The following is a 20,962-nucleotide window of genomic DNA, read 5'->3' on the forward strand; positions in this document are numbered from 1 at the left end:
GGTGACTATCCACCGTGATTGGCTGTTTGGGGTAGCGCTAGATGGAGGTGATTGGTAGTTAGCAGTGGGCGGGGTCGGGAGAAGTGCTGGCGGGAGGTTAGCGGCGCGGGAAGAAGCTTGTGTTCGGGATGGTGCTGCAGAACAGCGGGAAACTCCGGGGGGAGCCCCGGGGGGACGGGGACCCTCAGCAGTACGTAATGTTATTATCCTATTATCTATATGGACGGCTCATATAGAACGTCTGAGAAATGGAGTGTGACGTGCTAGTGGGGTTTTGTCACCTTCCCATAACACTTCCAGAGTGACCAGGGTTGTGTGTGGAGGGAGGACAGAGTAGTAAGTGTTATACATGGTGCAATCTGATTGGACAATCTAACTAAAGGAAGAGTTGTGTGTGGTGTTTTAGTTTTGGAGAAGGGTTAGACTCCCTGTCAGGCTTTATTTCTGTCTGCCCCTGTTAAGGAGATTCAGGAAAATCTCTTCAATGGGACACAGATGGCAAAAAAAACTTACAGGGGTTCTAAACCTCCATTACTCTGTCTAAAACAACATCTACAGTACAAGTGCCTGCTGATTAAGGATACATTGATTGGATATGTTGGATAGGACCTCATTACATTACCATGTCCAGTCCTGGCCAGTTATAACATCACTTGGAACCCCCAAGCCTTACACATAGATTTTTTTTAAGCAAAGACCCTGGAGAATAAAATGATTATTTGGTGCATTTTCCTTTTTTTTTTTTTTTTTTCTTTTTATGTTGCTTGATATTTGCACAGTAATTTATCAAATGCAAACTTTCAGGAAAAATGTTTTAATGAATTTTGGCGCATGCTAACACAATACAATCCCCAATTTTTGGTAAAATATAAAAGATGGTGTTACACTGAGTAAAAAGATACCCAACGTGTCGTGTTTCAACCACTTCCCACCCAGCCTATAGCAGAACGACAGCCGGGCGGTGGTTGCGTCATCCTGACTGGACATCCAGCAGGATAAGCCACGATCGGTGGAATGGTGTGTCACTCTGACACACCACAATGCCGATCGTGGTAAAGAGCCTATGACATAGGCTCTTTACCACGTGATCAGCTGTGGCCAATCACAGAGTGTAACCAGGAAGTGTCGGTAAACGGCTTTCCCCGGTTCGCGGTGACAGGGAGAGCCGATCGGGGGGGGGGGGGGGGCGCACTGACTGGCAGCACAGCCCCCATCAGAGGTGCCCGCCACAGCTGCCAGTCAGTGCTCATCAATAATGACTCTCAGTACCTCATCAGTGCCCATGAATTCTACATATTAGTGCCTCCTCATCAGTGCCCGTCAGTGAAGGAGAAAACAAAGTTTTGTAACAGAAACAAAGCAAAACTTTTCGGTCTTTTTTAGTTTAGCAAAAGATAACTCCAGAGGTGATCAAATACCACCAAAAGATTGCCTTATTTGTTGGAAGAAAATTATAAAAAAATGTGGTTTGTGTACAGTGTTGTATGTCCGCACAATTGTCATTCAAAATGCGACCGTGCTGAAAGCTGAAAATTGGTCTGGGCAGGAAGGGGGGGAAAGTGCCTGGTATGGAAGTGGTTAAAATTGTGTACAGTCGTAGAACGGCACCAAACTACGGTACCTAAAAAGTCACCATAGGCAATGCTTTAACTCAAAACCTGCCGCCTAAAAATCATCACATAGGGGACTTGTCCCCTGTGTGATTGAAAAAAAAAAAGTTACAGCCAAGCACATAACCCCCCTCCCCACACACACGTATACGCACCAACGAACATAAACGCACGCGTCTGTGGGTGCTAGAGCTGTACAATTCTGGCCAAAATGAGAATCACGTTTTTTTTGCTTAGAATAAAAAGATCACGATTCTTTCACATTATACAAAAAAAAAAAAATGGGCTAACATTACTGGTTTAGATTTTTTTTAATTCATTAAAGTAATTTTTTCCCAAAAAATTGCATTTGAAAGACCGCTGCGCAAATACAGTGTGACATAAAATATTGCATCAACCCCCATTTTATTCTCTAGGGTGTCTACTAAAAAAGTATATATGTTTGGGGGGTTCTAAGCAATTTTCTAGCAAAAAAAAAATGATTTTAACTTGAAACCAAGAAATGTCAGAAAAAGGTTTGGTGTTTTAAGTGGTTAAACTTTTCACTTACACACACAGTTTATTCCATTGACAAATTGTTACAATGTTTATACTTAAGTTCAACTGATAAAGAATGTTTTGTTTCTTGGCAGACTGCCCATTTTTTCTCTTCCTTTCTTTTGATGGCTGTGGCTTCAGAAGAGCAGAGAGAATTCTTTGCATAGAAAGAATTGTGAAACACTTTAGTCAAGATCGCAATAACGATTCTTGACGATTAATTGTGCAGCTCTAGTGGGTGCCTACGTGTCAAACCGTAAATTGCGATACATGTTGCACTTCTATCACAGGACCTCTTCCATAACACTAAACTGATGACCTATAGGGGTCTTTTTAAGAGATAGGGTACTGAAGTTTTTCTCCATTTCACGGGCGCATACAAATGTAAGGTTTGACATGTTGGATATCTATTTTTTTTTTTTTTTTTTTAAGATATTTTTATTAATTTTTACAAACCAGTTGTACAAAACAAGCACAACGAACAACCACTTAATATGCTCGGTCAGTCATTGGTAAACCGCAACAATATGTAGCTCATATAAACAAAGACGGACATTGGTGCATCTGCTAATATTTGCACATAACTACTTATACAAGCAATTCGTCTGTATATAACAGTATTAATAATCTGCATAAATTATATGCTATCCTGGCGCGACCTGTAAATGTCCCAACTATATATATCTTACAAGGTGAGGGTCAGAGGGCTAGCAAGCCACCTACCCCAAATTTTATTGAATGTTTTTGTCCGTTTCCTTAGTTCAAAGGTAAGTCTATACAGTGGTATAACATCATTGATTAATTTTAACCATAGGGATTTCAAGGGTGTTGATACACCCTTCCATGACAGCAGAATGGTCTTTCTAACATAAAAGTAGAGGATTCGTAGTAATCTTTTTGCCTGTGTTGATAGTTGTAAATCTCCAAAGATACCCAACAGACCGTTTTTTGGGTGGATGATATTGGGGAGGTCTAGAGCAGAGGAAATGAAGGAGCCTATTTCCACCCAAAAGTCCTGAACCACTGGGCAGGTCCAGAAGCAGTGCATAATATCAGCACTCCCTCCACAACCACGGAAGCACTCAGCGGAGGACTTCAGCCCAATTTTGTGTAGTCTGGCCGGAGTAAGGTGAGAGTGGTGAAAAAATTTAATCTGTATAACTCTATCTCTGGATGAGATGACCGTGGCTTTATATGTGTCTCTGAATTCAGTCCAGTCCTCCTCAGTAAATAAAATGTCCATGGATGTCCATTTTTCCTGCGCTTTACTAAATCGGGGGTTAACGTCTGTCGTTAGGGTCGCATAATAGGTAGAAATAAGCTTATTAGGGTCTGGTTGTCTTAGTAGTCTCTCTAGTGGGGGTAAATTAATGGGATTCTTTAAGGAGCCAAACTGAGCTCGTATAGCATGCCTAAGTTGATAATAGTGGAACAAATAAGAGCGTGGGTCAAAGTCTAATCTCAGTTGTTGAAAGGTTTTAAACCCTTGGGCATCATACAAATGACATAAGTATTTTATTCCCTTGGAGTACCATCGCTTAGTGTCGGGCAATGAGTATATTTCCTGCAAAGTAGGGTTGAACCACAGGGGATTATTTGCGGATGTGGACCAGGAATGTTTAGAGATTTTTGTAACGATATATCGAAAAAGTAAGAGAGAAGTGGCTAGCGTAGAGGTGCCTGGTCGATTTGGGACCTTCCCTCTATAAACCATGTTATGTAGAGTTTCCATAGAAGATGCAATGGCTCCCTCAGTGGTAGTACATGCATTTGCCGGGACCGGACATAGCCAATCATGCACATGCACTAGCTGTGATGCTAAGTAATAAAGAAAAAAATTTGGAAACGCCAACCCCGCCATATGTGATGGCAGCCTTAACGTCTCCAGTGCCACCCTGGGGGTCCCCCCACTCCACAGGAACGTTGTACAAATCGTATCCTTTTAAAAATAGATTTGGAGATTTTGCAAGGGGAGTTAGCCAGCACGTATAGCAGTTTCGGTAGGTAGATCATTTTAAGTAGACTTGCTCTTCCCATAAGATCTAGGGGCAGGTCCATCCACTGTTTAATTTGTTCCTGTAGTCTACTCAGTATGGGGTCTAAGTTGTTAGTAATGTAGGTGGATAAAGGCGATTGTACCAAGACCCCAAGATATCGGAAGGAGGTTACTACCTGTAAGTTGGAGTCCGGGTGGATCTGGGAGATTGCCGCAGAATCCAGAGGGAACAGGCTGGATTTGTCCCAGTTCACCCGGAATCCAGAGAAATCTCCAAACCTATTGATCTCGGCCAATAGCGACCGAAGTGATGCATTGGTATCTGCCAGATACACCAAGGTGTTGTCTGCATAGAGCGAAATACGCTCCTCAATGGTAGCAATAGGCAGGCCTTTAATGGAAGGGGATGTACGAATTCGTGCCGCCAACGGTTCCATAGCCAAGGCGAACAGAAGCGGGGACAAAGGGCATCCCTGCCTCGTGCCCCTTGTAATGGAGAATGATTTAGTGATTGAGGAATTGACTCGGGCTCGGGGGGCTGTATAAAGTAGTCTAATCCATGCCACCATGCGAGGACCGAAACCATACGCCCGCAACACACGAAAGAGATATGGCCATTCCACACTATCAAATGCTTTACATGTGTCCAAAGACACAATGGCACGTGTATGGGAACACTCATGAGGGTATTGCAGGTTGTGGAATAGTCTGCGGATATTCATTCTTGTGGACCGTCCAGGTATAAAACCCCCTTGGTCGCTATTGACCAGAGACGTAACTACAGTATTTAAGCGGTTTGCAAGCACTTTTGCTAGGATCTTAACATCCACATTTATGAGGGATATTGGGCGGTATGATTCACATTTAAGTGGATCTTTACGGGGTTTCAGCAGGAGCACGATCAAGGCCTCTCGCATGGTGGGGGGAAGGATACCAGCACCCAAGGCCTTATTATATGTACGTAACAGAAATTGGCACAGTAAGTCCCTAAATTGTGAATACCATTCAGTGGGGTAACCATCCAGCCCAGGAGTCTTGTGGGCTGGCATTTGAGCAATGGCTACTGCAATCTCTTCAACCGAGATGGGAGCGTCTAACATCTCCCTCCCCTCAGTAGAAATGGAGGGGAAAGATATGTCAGCAAGGTATTCATTTAGCTGGGGTCCACTGTACTCGGCCCTGGAAGTGTAAAGTTCTGTGTAGAAATTTTAAAAAGTTTCCATAATATCCCCAGGGACCTCACTCATTTGACCTGTCTTAGTATAGATACGAGGAATGAATACTGGAGGGCGATCAGGCCTTGTTAGATATGCTATAAGGCATCCAGCCTTGTTACCATGTTCAAATGATTTCTGTGCCGTGTGTAACAATTTCTTTTTTGTAAGGTCTAACAGACGTATTTCATATTCCCTACGTTTCAATAGCCATGTTTCACTTGTGTCTGGGGTCGGATCAGAGGCATATACCGATTCTGCTTGTACCATGGCAGTTTCAAGTTCTGCCGTACGCTGTTGGTTATTTTTCCTCAAGGCCCCAGTGACGGACATAAAGGTGCCCCTCAATGAGGCCTTGAAGGCCTCCCACTCTATAGAAGGGTCCACTGTCCCCACATTGTCCCTCCAGTATTCCTTGGTACCTTGCCTACATGTTCCCTGTACCACCTCATCCTCCAGCCAATAAGAATTTAACCTCCAAATGGAGGGGCCAGATCCCGGAAGGATGGTGAGGTCCACAGAAAGGGGTGCATGGTCTGAAACCCCTCTAGGCAGGTATGAAGCTGCAGCGACAAAGGGAAGAGTGTCTGCTGGGGCGAAGGCCATATCAATTCTAGACATAGTGTGGAATGAGTCTGAATGACAAGAAAACTGACTATCATCTGGGTGTTTCCAGCGCCATAATTCAGTAAGGTCATAAACCTGCATCCAGTTCAAAAGGGAGGGAAAGGGTCTACCCCACCCCCCAAGCGATCCATGGCTGGGTCCAGTACAGCATTAAAATCACCGATGTAGAGGAGAGGTCCGGGGGGGTCTATCCAACAAGTACAGTGACAATTTCAATAATACCTCCGCCGAAAAGGGCGGAGGAATATAGAGGTTGACAATAGTAAACGTTATTGAGGAGATTTGCAGAGTAAGTATGACATATCTCCCATTTGGATCTGTCTTGACTTGTAAAGTTTCTGCTGGGAGGGATTTAGCCACTAAGATAGAAACCCCCCTAGAGTAATTTGTGTGTGTAGCGTGATAACCCTGAGCCAGCCATGGACGCTTAAGGGCCCTCACCTTAGTGTCAGTTAGGTGGGTCTCCTGTAGACACACCACATGAGGACGGCACTTCTTTAGGACTGAAAAAAACGAGAGATCGTTTTTGAGGGGCATTCAAACCTCTAGTGTTCCATGACACTATTTTTAAGGACCCTGTCACTGTAAGACAAACAATATATCATGATCATAAGGACAAATAAGCACATACATTTCAAATATCTATGTTTACTAGGGTCTGTACTGTCAGTATACAGACCCGAGTAAGCCAATAAACCGTTCCGAGCAGCATCTATATAAATTGCAAAAAGGAAAAAAGAGAAAAAAGTAAAAAAAGAGCAAACCGTGCTTGAAAAACCCATAACCCCCACCCTGCTTGGCCATCCCCAACTTAGGAAACCTTGGATCCCAAAACCCAAATAGACCCCTCCTACCCCGTATAAAAAAAAAAAGGGGGGGGGAATGTTATTGAGGGTCCAACTATTCCGTGGTCACACCACTGTCTGGTGGGGAGGTAACGTGGAGATCAGTGTGGCTCTCAACTGACAGTAGAAAAAAAAATAAAGTCATGTCCTGATCCAGGATGTCTTTTCAGTACGTTTTGTAGGAAGACCGAAAAAAAAAGAAAAATAAGAATCAGTCCTTCTTAATAGCTAGGAGAAAAAAGAGAAATGACAGGCCAAACAGGAATGTTAAAGGTTGTTGCAGGATTACAGATTTTTCTTTTTTGTAAGACCTCTGGTATAGGTGGGTAGCCCCATATGATGAGGTTAGCATTTAGTGGATGGGGGACTGCATGGTTTCATCCATAAGGAGTTCAGTAGAGGAGAACATTAAACGGGTGAAGCTGTCAGTGACCTCTGCGCCTGTCTGCGGGCCTGTAGCGGTCGTTTAGCCAAGCCATGGCTTCTTTAGGGCTGGAGTAAAAGTGAGCTTTACCGTCGAATATGATGCGAAGCTTGGCAGGAAAAAGCATGGCATATTTCAATCCCTCCTCACGCAGACGATTCTTCACTGCTGAGAATGATATGCGTTGGTGCTGCACCTCAGCGGAGAAGTCAGGATAAATAGAGATATTGTTGCCGTTGTATTTAAGCGGACCTTTCTCTCTTGCTATTCGTAAAATGGCCACTTTATCCTGGAAGTTTAGGATGCGAGCAATGATTGAACGTGGAGGTGCTCCCTCTGGGGGAGGACGTGGGGGTGTACGGTGTGCCCTCTCAATCACATATGAAAACGATGGCACATCAGTGCCAAAGATATCTCTCAGCCAGGAGTATAAAAATTTTTCAGGGTGTGAGCCCTCCGCGCGTTCAGGGAATCCAACAAAACGTAAATTGTTCCTTCTAGAACGATTCTTCAAATCGTAAATTTTGGCGCGGAGAGCTGCTAGTTCCCCAGTATTATCTCTCACTTTAACAGTTAGGGGGTGCATAGTGTCCTCCACAGAACTAATACGTTCCTCCATATCTCCAGCCCTGTCACGGAGGTTTTGGACATCCTGTTTAAGGAGTGAGAAATCCATTCTTATGGAGGCTATTTGAGTAGTGAGGGAGGCCTTACAATCTTGTATAGCCAGCATAATGGTGGCCAGGGTTGGTTCAGCAGGGGAATTCAGCTCACCATCATCATCAGTTGATAACTGGGAGACAGTCTGTGTACGGAAGATAGCAGGAGTAGAAGCACTCACCCCACTAGCAGAGCTCCGGTCATCAGATAGATGCACCTGCAGCGTGGCTGCCTGAGAGGCCTGTGTCCCAGCGCCATCTTGCCTCCGGAATCCCGCCAGACGGTCCGACGTGGATGGGGGCCAAGCCGGCCCGTATTTCACCAATGTAGCCGGCCTGCTTTGTGCCCACCGCCGTGGGGAACGAATTGAGACCCTCGGTAAGGAGATAGGACTCAGGATGCCTGCAGGATGGTTGTTGAGAGCTGGAGCGCTGTGACTATGTGGCCGCTCGCTCCACCATCAAGCCACGCCCCCCCCGTTGGGTATCTATTTACTCGATGCAACTTCATCTCGTATATTTTACCACAAAATTTGGGTAGTTAACCTCTTCCCGCCCGCTGGCCGTCAAATGACGGCTGGGTGGACGTCATATGATGGTCCTCCAGTACGACCGCACCGCGTTGCTAGGACACGGCGTAACCTCGATCTGTGTAAAGATCTATGGTCGAGGCTCTTTAACAATGTGATCGGCTGTGTCCAGTCACAGCCGGTCACATATAAACACGGAGATGCCGGTAATTGGCGCTCCTCGCCTCACACTGACAGTGTGTGTGGAGAGCCGATCAGCGGCATCTCCTCACAGAGGACATGTAGGGATGTAATCAGGGCACTGATCATCCGTGCCCTGATTACAATAAAGTGCCAGCTATCAGTGCCAACCAGTGGCCACAATTGGCACCAATCTGTGCCCACAAGTGCCAGCAATCAGCCATCAGTGATGCCAGTCAGTGCTGGCTATAAGTGCTGCCCATCAATGCTCATTACTGCTGCCCATCCGTGCCCATCAGTGACACCTATCAGTACCCATAGGTGCGGCATATTCTTGCCTCCCTATCAGTGCCGCCTCATCAGCGCCCAGTAAAGCAGAAAAATTACTTATTTACGAAATACTTTTTTTTAAAATTTTTTTCAAAATTTTTGGTCTTTTTTTATTTTTAGGAAAAAATAAAAAACCCAGGAGTGATTAAATACCACCAAAAAAAAAGCTTTGTTTGAATAAAATGATAAAAATTTCTCATGGTTACAGTGTAGCATGACCGCGCAATTGTCATTCAAAGTGTGACAGTGCTGAAAGCTGAAAAATGGCCTGGGCAGGAAGGGGGTGTAAGTGCTCTGTATTGAGGTGGTGGTTAAACATTATTGTATTTGTTTGTCCTAAAATTCACTTTAGTGTGTTTTCTAGACCTTTGTGGTAATATCAAATGACCTACAAAATTGGAAGTATCACTATTCTGTTCTCTAGGGTGTCTGCTTTCAGAATATATATATGGGAGTTTTATGTAATCTTCGGGCCCAAAATTTATTTTTTTATATGTGTGCAAAAAAAAAAAAAAAGAGATAGATTCACCTTTCCAAGTTGGTATCAACTTGCCTTGTTTATACCCCTTATAATCAGTACAATGTGCGGTATCAATAGTGACCAATGGGAGTGGAGACTGATCATTGTTGTTTTAAAACCAATATTAAAATATTGAAATTGGTTCAATAATCCATATGCTGTTAATACACTAACACCTGACATAGGTGTGTTCGTTTATGAAGCAGTGAAAAATATTTACTGCTCCATTCTTCGGCATTCACAGTGGAGATCGTTCTCCTCTGTGTGCCAGTTTATGAAGCAGTGTAGAGAAGTGAAGCAATCTACAAACACTTCAAACTGTGGAGAACGCCTCCTGCTTCTGGAATCTCGTGAGACATAACAATACCAGAAATTCACTGAAACATTCGAGGTGTCCATTTATTAAGCAGTGATAAATTATCACTGCTCAGTACACGGACATTCCCAGAGGAGACTGCCCACCTAGTTATTAAAATATATCTGTCCCCCTACACTATATATAATAAATATATAGATATAGCAGGGGACATGGTTACTGTCTTGGGGGGTCTGACCAAGGAAGGAGGAAGTCAAACATCTTCCCCCCCCATCCCCCCCCCCCCCGGGATTTTCTCTTCACTCTCCGATTGATTCTCCGCCTCTGAGCTGGTGACTCGGGGAGGGTGAATTCTGACACAGATGGCCAGTGAAGTACTAAGATTGCATCTTAATAAACTGGCCGTTTCTGTGTCGGTCAATCGCAGCTTCTCTGTGTCCGGAGATAATCGGCGGAGAACATGTTCTCCCCCGATCCTCTCTGTTTCATAAACCATTAATGGACTGAGATCAGTGGCGATCCTCGGGACCATCGCTGTTCAGTTTCATAAACGGACCCCATAGTATTTAAAGTGCTTTCACGTTCTTGGCAGCAGAAGCTGGAATGTTATATCTGATATAGAGCAGTTGCAAAAAAAAAAAAAAAAAATCAACTGTAATAGAGAACAAAGTAACAATTTCACCATATCCAGTGGAATGGCATTAACAGCAGTCTGGTGATATGGTATCCAATCTCTGGTATGGTGAGAGATAAGTAATGGCAGGGTTTTTGTGATGTGAGAAGATAAAGATTTCCATATAAGACTCTCAGCATCTGAGCTGAGTGGTTTGTCATATTCTAACATTTGACAATGTTTTGTTATCCTTGTGCCTTAGAGAAGATGCTTCATCAAACTCCGCTGCCAAGAGATTGGAACGCAGTCAGTGGACGGATAAAATTGATGCTCAGTATGCCTTTGAGAGGATTCGAGAGCCTGGAGAAAAAACAGGCTGGTTACTCAATATGCATCCAGTAAGTGAACTGTCCATTGATTTATAAGTTAGTGTTAGCGACATACAGTATAATGCTTGTTTTTTTTATCATGTTCTACATGTTAACTGTATATTGCACTGGTACCCAGTTTATGCACACCCTAGTGCTACCTTGGCAGTCTTCAAAATTATGATAAAAATTGTAACAATATTTTTGGGGGTGAAATTTTTATTTTAATTTTACCCATATATGATGCTAATGGAAAGCTGATAAAGAAATCTAAAAGGGCATTGCTGCTGTCTATTCTTTCGGGAAAATCCCTGGTGCTGGTGGTTTTACTGTTACCCAATCCCTAATTTCTTCAGTTCTTGAGGGACACAGGAAATCTTTAACCTTTTGGGTTATAAGAGGATTGGACAATGTCAATAAAAATATAACCTGTTTACCAGCCCAGAATAACCCCCTTTTTTTTTTTTTTTTTTTTTTTTTTTTTTGCTTTTTTCAGTTTTGTGTTTGTGTTTTTTTAATCAAGACTCTTCTCTACATCAGTGATGGAACTTTGTCTTAAATTGCAAGTATCTCCCCTCAGTCAGGGACTGACTGTTGCGTGTATTAGCTGAAACTCGTCTTTAGGCACTGGTTTCCACTTGCTGCACTTTCCAGGCTCCATTCTAGTAAAAACTAGATCCAGAGCGCTTTTCACGTCCAGAGCTGTTGACATTGCTTGTCTGTAAAAACTCTTAGTAAGTGGACTGGGACACAGAATCTTCCGATCGGCAGCACGCCCACACAGAAAGTGGAATATAAAGTCTCTATTGAAGCATAAATATTAAAAGCACTGGATGGGTGCAGGCAGGGGAAATGCAGGTAGGTTGACGCGTTTCACGCTATAGTTGTGCTTTGTGAAAACCACCATTTGGCCTAACCAGTGAGTAGACGGGTTGGGCCAAACATCAAGAGCTACCTCAATTACTTTGGCTGGGGGCCTTTATTCCCCATACCTGCTGGCCTTGACTGCAGAAGGAGTTAACACTGGAAGTGCTGACATTTAGGTGAAATTTAGCACATACTGCGCTCTTTCTCCCTGTACAGTGTTGAGGAATCCTCTCCCCGCTGCTGTTCCTGCTAGCAAAGAGCCATGTGCATTTTTGATCCATTCCTGCTGCCTGCATACAGTGAATACTGAGCAATTATTTTATAAAAATCCTGACTCGGTTTGCGAGTGTTGTCTTGCAAAACGAGCAGGATTCAAGCCTCTGCGGTGTGCAGTACCGCATTTGGCCAGAGGTGCGTGGGCACCGGTGACACTCGGAGCTGTTCTAAACCATTCGGAAAGACTCAGTTTCCGTGTCTTTCCAAGGGTTTCCAGGTACATCCGAGCGGTCTCCGAGTATTTGAGTCTCTCCGGCACCCCTCCCCACCTCTGGCCACATGCGGTTTTGCATGCAATAGGAGTCAACGTGGAACGAATTATCTTCATTTCCATTGACTTCTATGGGGAAACTTGCTTTGATATGCAAGTGCTTTGGATTACAAGCATTCTCCTGGAACAGATTATACTTGTAATCCAAGGTTCCACTGTACATGAATTTTCACTGAATGTGGACTGTTTAATGAGTTTATATTGATTGCTGTATGTGCAAAGTGCTTCATGGTGAAAGCAAAGCAAACTCATTAAACAGTACACATTGAGCCCTGGTTCACATTGATCCGATTTGACATGTCAAATCGGCGGCAATGGCACCATACTAATCGGTGCGACGCAGCACTTGTGGTGTTGCACCGATTTTAAAGTAGTTTCTGTACTACTTTTTGTGATTTTGGGGTGCGATTTCCATTGACATCTGTGCAGAAACCCGCACATATGTCTGTGAAATTGCAGCCAAAATCGGGACTGACATGCGGGAGGGAAATCGGCTTCATTCCCGCAGCTCAGTGTGAACCTGGGCTAAGCTTGGGTTCACACTGTAGTGACGTGGGAACCAGCGCGATTCCAGTGCGGGTTCCCACATCGCATCTCTCCTGCAGGCAGTTCACACTGCCCTCTGCGAACCCCTGCGGGTGTCATTACAATGTTAATGACACTCCCAGATCGGGTTCACAGATTGCAGTGCAAACTGTGAACTTGCACAGGAATCATATCACATAGGTGAGAACACCCATGCGATACGATTTCAGTGCGTGGAGGATAAAAATATCCCTGTACTTTTTTTCCTGCGAATCTAATGCGAGTTCAGCCGTACAACTGTATGGCTGAACTCGCATCTCACAGACATAGCATGTGATGCGATGTCTGTCTGTCTGTCTGTGAACCTGGGCTCAGTGAAAATTCATGTACCGCAAAGTGCTCCTTGCTATATATTATATACACTAATAAGCGGTGATATTTGAAACTGATGAGGCGGCACTCTTAAGCTACACTGATAGGCCTGCACTGATATGCTACATTGATGGGCAATGATAGGCAGCACTGATGCCCACTAATGAGGCGGCACTCTTAAGCTGCACTGATAAGGCAGCACTGGTGGCCCCTGATGCGGCTGCACTGATATGGGCACTGATGAGGCTGCACTAATGTACAGAGAGGTGGAGCTCTAAGGAAAAGGTGGAGCCTAAAGAGGAAGTGGTGTGGTTTACAGATGACAAGGTGGGTCTTAAACAGGAAGGGGTATGGCCTTGACAGGAAGGGGTGGGTCATAATAAAATTAGGGGTGCATGAGTTTAGTCAGGCCTAAGGCAGCACAAAACCTAAATACACCACTGCCTTAATGCATAAAACAGATTGCAGATACAAAACCTTCTGCCTTTTAGAACAACTTTCGCTTTGCCGCAGGTCCTGGCACTTCCACCCCATTAGTTTAACATTGGGATACCGCCTCTCGTTCCTGCAGCTGGGTCTGGGCCAGCATTTGGCTACTTGCAATATTAGTGGTCAAGTTTCTGTCCTTTCTGTTCTGTGTTGGAGCTTGTTGGACTCTCAAATTTTGATGCAGATCTTTGTGTAGGTGGAGCTACATGAAAAAGCCCCCCTATGTGTGATTCCATGGAATCTATATCTGGTTCTCTGTGTTTTCATAAATTGCAGTTTGAACCAATTAGAAACCTTTTCTCTATTCTCACCCACAAGGTGGTATTCCTTGTAGCCATAACCTCTACAAGGTGAGTATCTGAACTGGAGGCCCTATCCTCCACAGAAAAAAACCCTTTCTGTTTTTTTGTTTTTTCACAGGGAGGTGGTGGTTTTGAGGCTCAAAACCACTTGCTTGAGGTAGTTTCCGCCTTTCCCCTCAACCTGGATATTGTTTTTCTATGTTTTTCCTTATGTCTGACTTCAGTTCACCAAAAGGAAAATTCTCTCCATTGTCGGGTTGTAACTCGGGCTGTGAGTGACTGTATCTCAGCCATTGATTCTTTCAGGAAGACTGATTCACTTTTTGTCATCCCGGATAGACCCCCATTAAGGGTTCATCAGGTTCCGGTTCCTCTATTTGTAGGTGGCTCAGGCAGAACATCATTTAAGCTTATGATCTTAAGAATCAGGTTCCACCCTTTCAATCCAAGGTGCACTCTACTGGAACTTTGAGTGCTTCTTTTGGCTTTCGGCATAAACTAATAGTTTGCCAGTTTTGCAAGGCTGCCACCTGGTCTTCTGTTCATACATACCTTCTCTAAGTTCTACCAGGTGGACATTTCTGCCTCATTTGATGCCAGCTTCAGGCAGTCCCTAGTTTGTTTTTCTGTTTTATTCTGATGTCCTTTAATGGACCAGAAAGAAAATTAAATTTTTGCACTTCCTGCAACATCCTTTTATTGGACTCTATTGTGAGACATAGGTTCCACACCTGTGTTTGATTATGCACTGGATATTGCTTTGCTTCAAAACTGAGGCATGCTGATGCTAGGAGTCATCCTGTGCTTTTTTTTTTTTTTTTTTTGCTAGTGTCTCATTCCTATTTTTATAAATAAGCGGACAAAATAATATTCTGTATTTTATTGGTAAGTTACATTTATAAATTGTACTAGCTTATTTACTAAATAATTTGAGAATGTTAAATTGTGTGAATTTTCTTTGATTGTTCAATTGTTTAAAACGAATATCCGTTTGCCCATTTTATCTGCACACAATTGGAATGAGTATTCACAAAAAATTCTAAAATCCTTAAGTAAATCGCCCCAATTTTGTGCAGCCCTTAAAAGGTGACGGAAGCCCCATTTTAAGATTTTTCAAAATGTGACTGGTCACCCATACTAAATGCATGGTTAGAAAATCCAGTATTTGAATCCACTATTCTTCTTTACTCTATCTAGCATTGCCTCCAAGGCCCCGTTCAATTTTGATTTTAATGTCAGACCTGTGTGTGTGTGTGTGTGTCATGTGGCAAACTGCGTACTTTGTTACTTTAATTTTGTTGCAGTTAATGTAGGTTCTAGTTTATTAAGTAGGGATTTTTTTTCTCCACACTGTATTTTCCCTGTCTAAATACTGGTTTTATCATTTCAGACAGAAATTCTCGATGAGGACAAACGCCTAGTTAGTGCTGTGGACTACTACTTTATACAGGAAGATGGAAGCAGATTCAAGGCGAGCTTTAAAATGTTAATTATCTCAGACTTTTAAAGGAAAAATAGACTTTTTATTTTGGTCTGTGTCTTTTTGCATGCCTTACCTAAACAGCTGCCAGCTGGTGCAATTGTCATAATCCAAAAAAAATACAATGCTCTGGCAAATTAATGCCTCTGTGTTTAACAGCAGTTTAGGATAACTTGGCAGTAAACGCCTGTCCCTGTTCAACTAGGGAAAAGATTTTTAATTTTATGACCAGAACATCACTGGAAACACTTTCAGATAATTGTATTGCATTTAACAGTTGCCAAAGCCTTGGTATCTCAAATATCTTTTTTATTCCTGTAGGTTGCATTACCATACAAACCTTATTTCTATGTGGCCACAAAGAAGGTAAGCTCACATCTGTGCAAACATTCTGTATAATAACGTTATTTACTTTTGTGTTTATTTATTGCTACAAAGCACCAGGAAGAGAATACCCCCTGGCCTGTCACCCCACCAGTGAGGAGGAATAGAGTAGTTTATTACCTTATTGTCTTTAGGAGGAAGACATTTCCATCTGTGTGTGATTTATTTTCTTTCCCCTTGTGTATATATGTAAAGTCCAAATGGCATTTTAATAAAATAGCAAATATGACATTCACTGCAGGTGAAACCTTCTGGTAAATGTTTTAGTAGGCAGTAAATTTGCCGCTAGTGAATGTTAAGTCCTGCTTTGATGGATAATTTCACTCCAAAATATAGCAAATGGAAAAAAATGTAGCGCATACAATTTCTACACAAGCCATAATGTAATGTCATTAAAAATTACCTTATTGTCATTTAAAAATTAAATTTACCAGGAAAAGGATATTAAGAAGTGGAAAATGAATGGATCTCTTGATGCCAAGGTCAGGTAGACTAAGAAAGATTGCAGCCACAACTGCCAGAAGAATTGTTTGGATGCAAAAAAAAAACTCACAGGTAACCTCGGGAGAAATGCAGGCTTCTCTGGAAAAAGACTCTGTGGTTGTTTCAAGGAGCACAATTTGATGATACTTGAAAAAAAAATGATCTGCATGGTCGAGTTGCCAGAAAGAAGCCTTTACTGCTCATTTGTCACAAAAAATCCTGATTACAATATGCCCGACAGTACCTTTTACGCACCTCACCGGGATTTTTTGTTGCATTGGCGCAGTAAAGGCTTCTTTCTGGCAACTCGACAATACAGCTCATTTTTGTTGAAGTATCGTCACAACTTCCCTGTAATTTTCCAGAGCAGCCTCTATTTCTCCTGAGGTTACCTGTAGGTTTTTCTTTGTCTCCAAACAATTCTTCTGCCAGTTTTGGCTGCAATCTATCTTGGTCTACCTGACCTTGACTTGGTATCGAGATCCCTGAATTTTCCACTTAATAAGTGATTTAACAGTACTGACTGGCATATTCAAGGCTTTGGATATCTCTTTATATCATTTTCCATCTTTATAAAGTTCCAGTACCTGGTTACGCATGTCTTTTGATAGTTCTTTTCTGCTCCCCATGGCTCAGTATCTTGCCTGCACATGTGAGCGCTAACAAACTCATTGACTATTTATACACGGACACTTACTGCAATTTAAAAAGCCACAGATGTGGGAAATGAACCTTTTAATTGCCATTTTAACCTGTGTGTGTCACCAAGGCCAAACATTTCACGGTATGTAAACTTGATCAGGGCCATTTGTGTGATTTCTATTATGATTTAAAAAGGAGCCAAACAATGTGACGATGTATTCATATGATCACTATCCTTAAATAAAATATTTTTTTTTGGCATGATCAGTCCTTTTTTTTCAATATAAATGCAAAAGTTTCATGATTTCTGCCAGGGTATGCAAACTTCTGAGCACAAGTTTATATCTTCAGGGGCCTTATGGGTTGGAATTTGCAAAATGTGTTTAAAATCCTTGCATAGATCACCCAGAGGGAATTGTGGTGTTTTTTTGTTTTTTTTTCCCCCCAACAAAAAGTTGCTTTTTACAAAAAAGATTGTGTTTATTTTTTTTTTTTTTTTTTGGTAGGCATACGAGAGAGAAGTCTTATCCTTTTTATCCAAGAAGTTCCAGGGAAAATTAGCAAAACTGGAGTCTGTTGCCAAGGAAGATTTGAATTTGGTCAGTAGTTTTTTAGCTGCTCAACAGGTCTTTGTTGGAATATACCAAGCATAATATTTATATTTATATATATATATATATACTGTACTGTATAACCTTATGTACAACATATGATTTTGTGATGTGTATTATTTTTACCTTATACCTGCAATAACAGTTCTAAGTGAATGTAAGAAAATAGTTTGAATTTGTAGATAAAACATTACTTACAAAGCAATTTTTATATGTACACAAAACATTTCTTATGTGCTTTAAATAAAAATGTTTGAAGATGAACATTAGTGAAGCACCTGCATGTCCTGTCATACTCATAATTTTTTTTTTTAATTAGAAAACTGGTTTAGAGGCACTCCAAGGGTCTTGCAGAGGAGTAAGATCAAAAACAGCAGTTTTTATTAACTTTCATCGAAAATTTGACAATAATAACACTGCTTTTTTTTCATCTTCCTCCTCTGCAAGACCCATGAGTGCCTCTAAACCAGTTTTTGGGTTTATATTGATTTTTTGTGGGTGAGCACTTGGGCATTTACTTCAAACTTAGAGTGCCGTGGCTACCCTTGGAATGGCATAGCAATTATTTTGTTAGTAAAAATGGTTAGTAGTGCCCCACATCCACCAGAAAAACCTGCACTTAAAACTGATGGGTGAGGATGAAAATTTGAGTGGTTCTAGGCATTATCATGAAAATTTTGACCAAAGAAACCTATCAAAGGCATTCTGTATCTGACTGAATCAAATGCATTTGAGTAGCATGTTAATAATAAAGTAGGCTGCCGGAGATGTGCAAAAAAAAAAAAAAACACTCTAGAAGAATGCACATCACTTGCCTACCTGGGCAATTTTATTTTTTGCACACGTTAAATCAACATTTTGTTGCCTGATATTCACCAACTGTTTATCCAACACTGTTCAGGAGAAGATACACTAAAATAAATTTTAGTGCAAACAAACACAATATTATACCTAATTTTTGTTCAAATCTATAAAATTGAGTTGCATTGAGTAAACAGATGTTAAATGTGTTAAGCCTTAACATTGCTTGAGTTAACCAAGAATTATGGCCCTTGAATCATTGCTTGCACTCCCACTTTCACAGTGATACCTCACATGTGGCACAATTGATGTTTACATACATGTGCTTTTTGTAAATTCTTTAGAGTAACCAGAATGTGTATACAATGGATATGCAGTACAAGAGCTAGTTACAGTTCAGGTCATTGACAGTTTAAATCGGAGTACATGCAAAGGAATCGTAAAGATACAGCTAAAATTCCAATTTATTTGTAGCCATATGAAAATGGGCTCTGAGACCTGGATAAAAGGTATCCAAAGACAATCATGTCACAGATTACGTAAAACGTAATTCTCATCAGCAAAAAAGAGGGATACCGCAGATGGGATGCTGATACCTTTCTTTATCCTTTTTTTTTTTTTTTTTTTTAAATGTTCAAAGGGTAAAGGGACAGGAACAAGGTAAAAAAAAAACAAAATAACACCTCAAACATCAGTTTGATCCTGTTCTTATCTTAGTAGTGGCATTTCTTCTGCCTTGCAGAGGGCTTCTCCCAATACCTCCCTGATGGAGTTGGTTCCATAAGATACCTCTGCCTTGACTAAGTCTTCTAAATGTTATGGTCCTATTTAGTGGAATTGACAGTAAAGAAAATAAGATTTTGAGCTTAGTGAAAAGCTTTTTCTTGGCATTCATTGAGGGGCACAGACAGGTCCCACTCACCTGTGTTTCCTGGCCCTATGTATTGCTTTCTCACAAAACTAAGATGTGTAAAGGAGTGGCTTACAACTTTTTCTGTTTGCCATTCCCAACCTCCTGTAGGCTGCATTTTAACCTGACTAATAGTATTTGTGTCCCCTGATGGACTACAGGAAAATGATTTATATAGATAGATAGATCTATATATATTTTATATATATATATATATATATATATATATATATATATATATATATATATAATATATATATATATATATTTTTTTTTTTTCCTAATGATAGAACAAAAGCAATTGTTACAAAGCTACATATAGTTATAGTACATAGATTGTGTTTGTGTTTCCACATTGTTTTGAATATTTTTCTCCTGATCAAAGATGTGCATTACTGTGTGTGTGTGTTTTTTCAGCCAAATCATCTGGTAGGTCTAAAAAGAAACTATATCAAGCTATCATTCCATTCTGTGGATGACCTGATCAAAGTGAGGAAAGAAATCTCACCAGCTGTGCGGAAGAATAAAGAAAGGGATAATGCCAGTGATGCTTACACAACCATGCTATCTAGGTACATACATTCTGTTTATCTGTTGAATGCATGTTCATCTGGTGTGCCTTATTATTGACTTGAGAAAAAATAGATGATCTTGCCAGAAAAGCATTTTTAATACCAGTTGTGCATGAGCATATTTTCCACCTGCTACAGTTAGGCCTCATGCCCACCTGCTTAAATTCCGCTTTTACAGGTGTTGGGCATTTTTTTTCTGCCTGTAAAAGCAACTCTGTTGGCCTGTGCGTATTAGAAAAGGAGCGTTTACAGGCAGAAAAAAAATCTGATATAGCGCTACACTGTTTGGTTTGAAATTTTTATATACTTATGTACTTACTGTATTTAAAGCGGAGTTCCACACAAAAATGGAACTTCCGCTTTTCGGAACCCTCCCCCCCTCCGGTGTCACATTTGGCACCTTTCAGGGGGGAGGGGGGTGCAGATACCTGTCTAAGACAGGTATTTGCACCCACTTCCGGCATAGACTCCCATGGGAGTCTACGCCTCTTCCCGTCCCCACCGCGCTGTCTCCTGGGAAACACACAGCTCCCAGGAGAGAGCGGGGACCACTTGGGACGCGCAGCACGACTCGCGCATGCGCAGTAGGGAACCGGGAAGTGAAGCCGCAACGCTTCACTTCCTGTTTCCCTCACCTAGGATGGCGGTGGCAGCTGCTGAGAACCGAGCGGGTTCTCTGCGTCGCCTGCCGACATCGCTGTACCCTGGGACAGGTAAGTGGCCATGTATTAAAAGTCAGCAGCTGCAGTATTTGTAGCTGCTGGCTTTTAATATTTTTTTTTTTCGGCGGTGCGGGTGGACCCCCGCTTTAAGTATCTGTGTTAGTTGCTTATTTTAGGTTTATTTGGGCCTTAGCGCGAATTCTTTTTTTCATTTTTTTTAAGGGAAAAAAATAAATAAAATTTACCAGCACAATCAGGAGAGGAACTTTTGGGCAGAAAAGAAAATGCAGAAAGCACATCAACACTAGGCAAGTTAATGCATCCTAATAGCCAGAATAGATTAATATTCTGGCCAATAGAATGCACTGACGCACATAAATGCCTGTACAATACATGGCTTTTACTGCATTTTAAGCAGGTTTTCTCCTGCCAGGAGAGAGGCTTTCACAGGACTCAGTGTGCATGAGGCTTAATGTTTTCAAAGTGTGATTTGTGTGTTTTTACAGACAGTACTCACCAGTAGAACAAGGCTTGGACTATAAGAGG

At 41.9% G+C, this 20,962-nt stretch overlaps 1 protein-coding gene across 1 annotated transcript in view; it reads left to right on the forward strand.

Moving 5' to 3' along the window:
- The first annotated feature begins 53 nt into the window (after positions 1-53).
- Positions 54-20,962, forward strand: part of POLE (DNA polymerase epsilon, catalytic subunit) — a 153,119-nt gene continuing 132,210 nt past the window's right edge. The window contains exons 1-6 of the mRNA XM_073630975.1: positions 54-190; positions 10,664-10,799; positions 15,262-15,342; positions 15,673-15,717; positions 17,367-17,459; positions 19,600-19,754. Coding sequence (XP_073487076.1) covers positions 129-190; positions 10,664-10,799; positions 15,262-15,342; positions 15,673-15,717; positions 17,367-17,459; positions 19,600-19,754 — 572 coding nt within the window. The 5' untranslated portion in view covers positions 54-128. The remainder of the gene's footprint in view (positions 191-10,663; positions 10,800-15,261; positions 15,343-15,672; positions 15,718-17,366; positions 17,460-19,599; positions 19,755-20,962) is intronic.

This window comes from Aquarana catesbeiana, linkage group LG01 (assembly GCF_042186555.1).
Source record: "Aquarana catesbeiana isolate 2022-GZ linkage group LG01, ASM4218655v1, whole genome shotgun sequence".
Lineage (NCBI taxonomy): Eukaryota > Metazoa > Chordata > Amphibia > Anura > Ranidae > Aquarana > Aquarana catesbeiana.